The sequence below is a fragment of the Limulus polyphemus genome, unplaced genomic scaffold (genome assembly GCF_000517525.1).
Source record: "Limulus polyphemus unplaced genomic scaffold, Limulus_polyphemus-2.1.2 Scaffold924, whole genome shotgun sequence".
NCBI classification, from domain to species: Eukaryota; Metazoa; Arthropoda; class Merostomata; order Xiphosura; family Limulidae; genus Limulus; species Limulus polyphemus.
The window spans coordinates 126,502-127,441 of NW_013666534.1; the positions used below are offsets into that span (position 1 = coordinate 126,502).

General features: G+C 31.2%; 1 protein-coding gene across 1 annotated transcript in view; it reads right to left on the minus strand.

Annotated features, from left to right (window-relative positions):
* The window catches only part of LOC106461267 (collagen alpha-1(IV) chain-like), a 132,522-nt gene that overhangs the window by 27,808 nt on the left and 103,774 nt on the right, over positions 1–940 (minus strand). Inside the window, exon 26 of the mRNA XM_022388133.1 lies at positions 308–469. Within this exon, the coding sequence (XP_022243841.1) occupies positions 308–469 (162 nt within the window). The remainder of the gene's footprint in view (positions 1–307; positions 470–940) is intronic.

Consider the following 940-nt stretch of genomic DNA (forward strand, 5'->3'; position numbering starts at 1 on the left):
AAACAAACTGAAGAAAAGGGAAGAACATTGATGTCAAACGAATGTGCATTCTCATTCTTCCTGATTTTTTATTTTGAAATCTATGTCTTATAGTCTCAAAACTACATCTTGTGGTTTTTCTTTTATGTGTTGCGTTATGATGTTTTGTGAAAAATCTGTACATGATGGAGAAAAATGGTTATAATTTTCAGATTCAGCATACAGGAATTACTGCAGAACATGTAAACATTTTAAGCCAATTAAACCATCACAGGATTGAGTAATAGATATGAAAAAGAAAAAAAATACATAAAAAAAACTTACATACCCAAAAATCCAGGCTCTCCGATACCTCCTTTCTGACCCACTGGGGAAGGATCCCCAGGTGGACCCTCAGGCCCTTGAGGTCCAGAATCCCCTGCTTCACCTCTGAATCCTGGTAGACCTTGGCGTCCGCGATATCCTTCATACCCTGGTTCTCCTTGCTCTCCTGAAGAAAATAAATAATTAAAAACTTCCTTTAAATACATAAAAATACAACTTAAAAATATTCAAAATAATGACCATCAAGAATTATAATGTACATGCTCGGAACACTTCAGAAAAGCGTCATACTTATAACATCAGAATTTTTAATCATTTACAGAGATTGCAAAGCACTTGTTTAGTTATATAAATAAATTAACACATTAAAGATGCCATTTCAAAGTGTCAAGTTTTTAAGCTCAATTTGAGGGCAACTGGATTTAAAGTGTCGTGTTACAAAAGTATCAAATCATCTAGTTAAGGTTTCAAAATTGACTGAAAACGCTATGGAAATGAGATAGGAAAAATATATATATATGTTTTTGTGGCTAAGAAATAACTCAAAAGTTTTTAGCTAGACTGAAAGTTAATTGAATTAAAAGAACAAAATCAGTATATATATATATATATATATATATATATATATATATATATA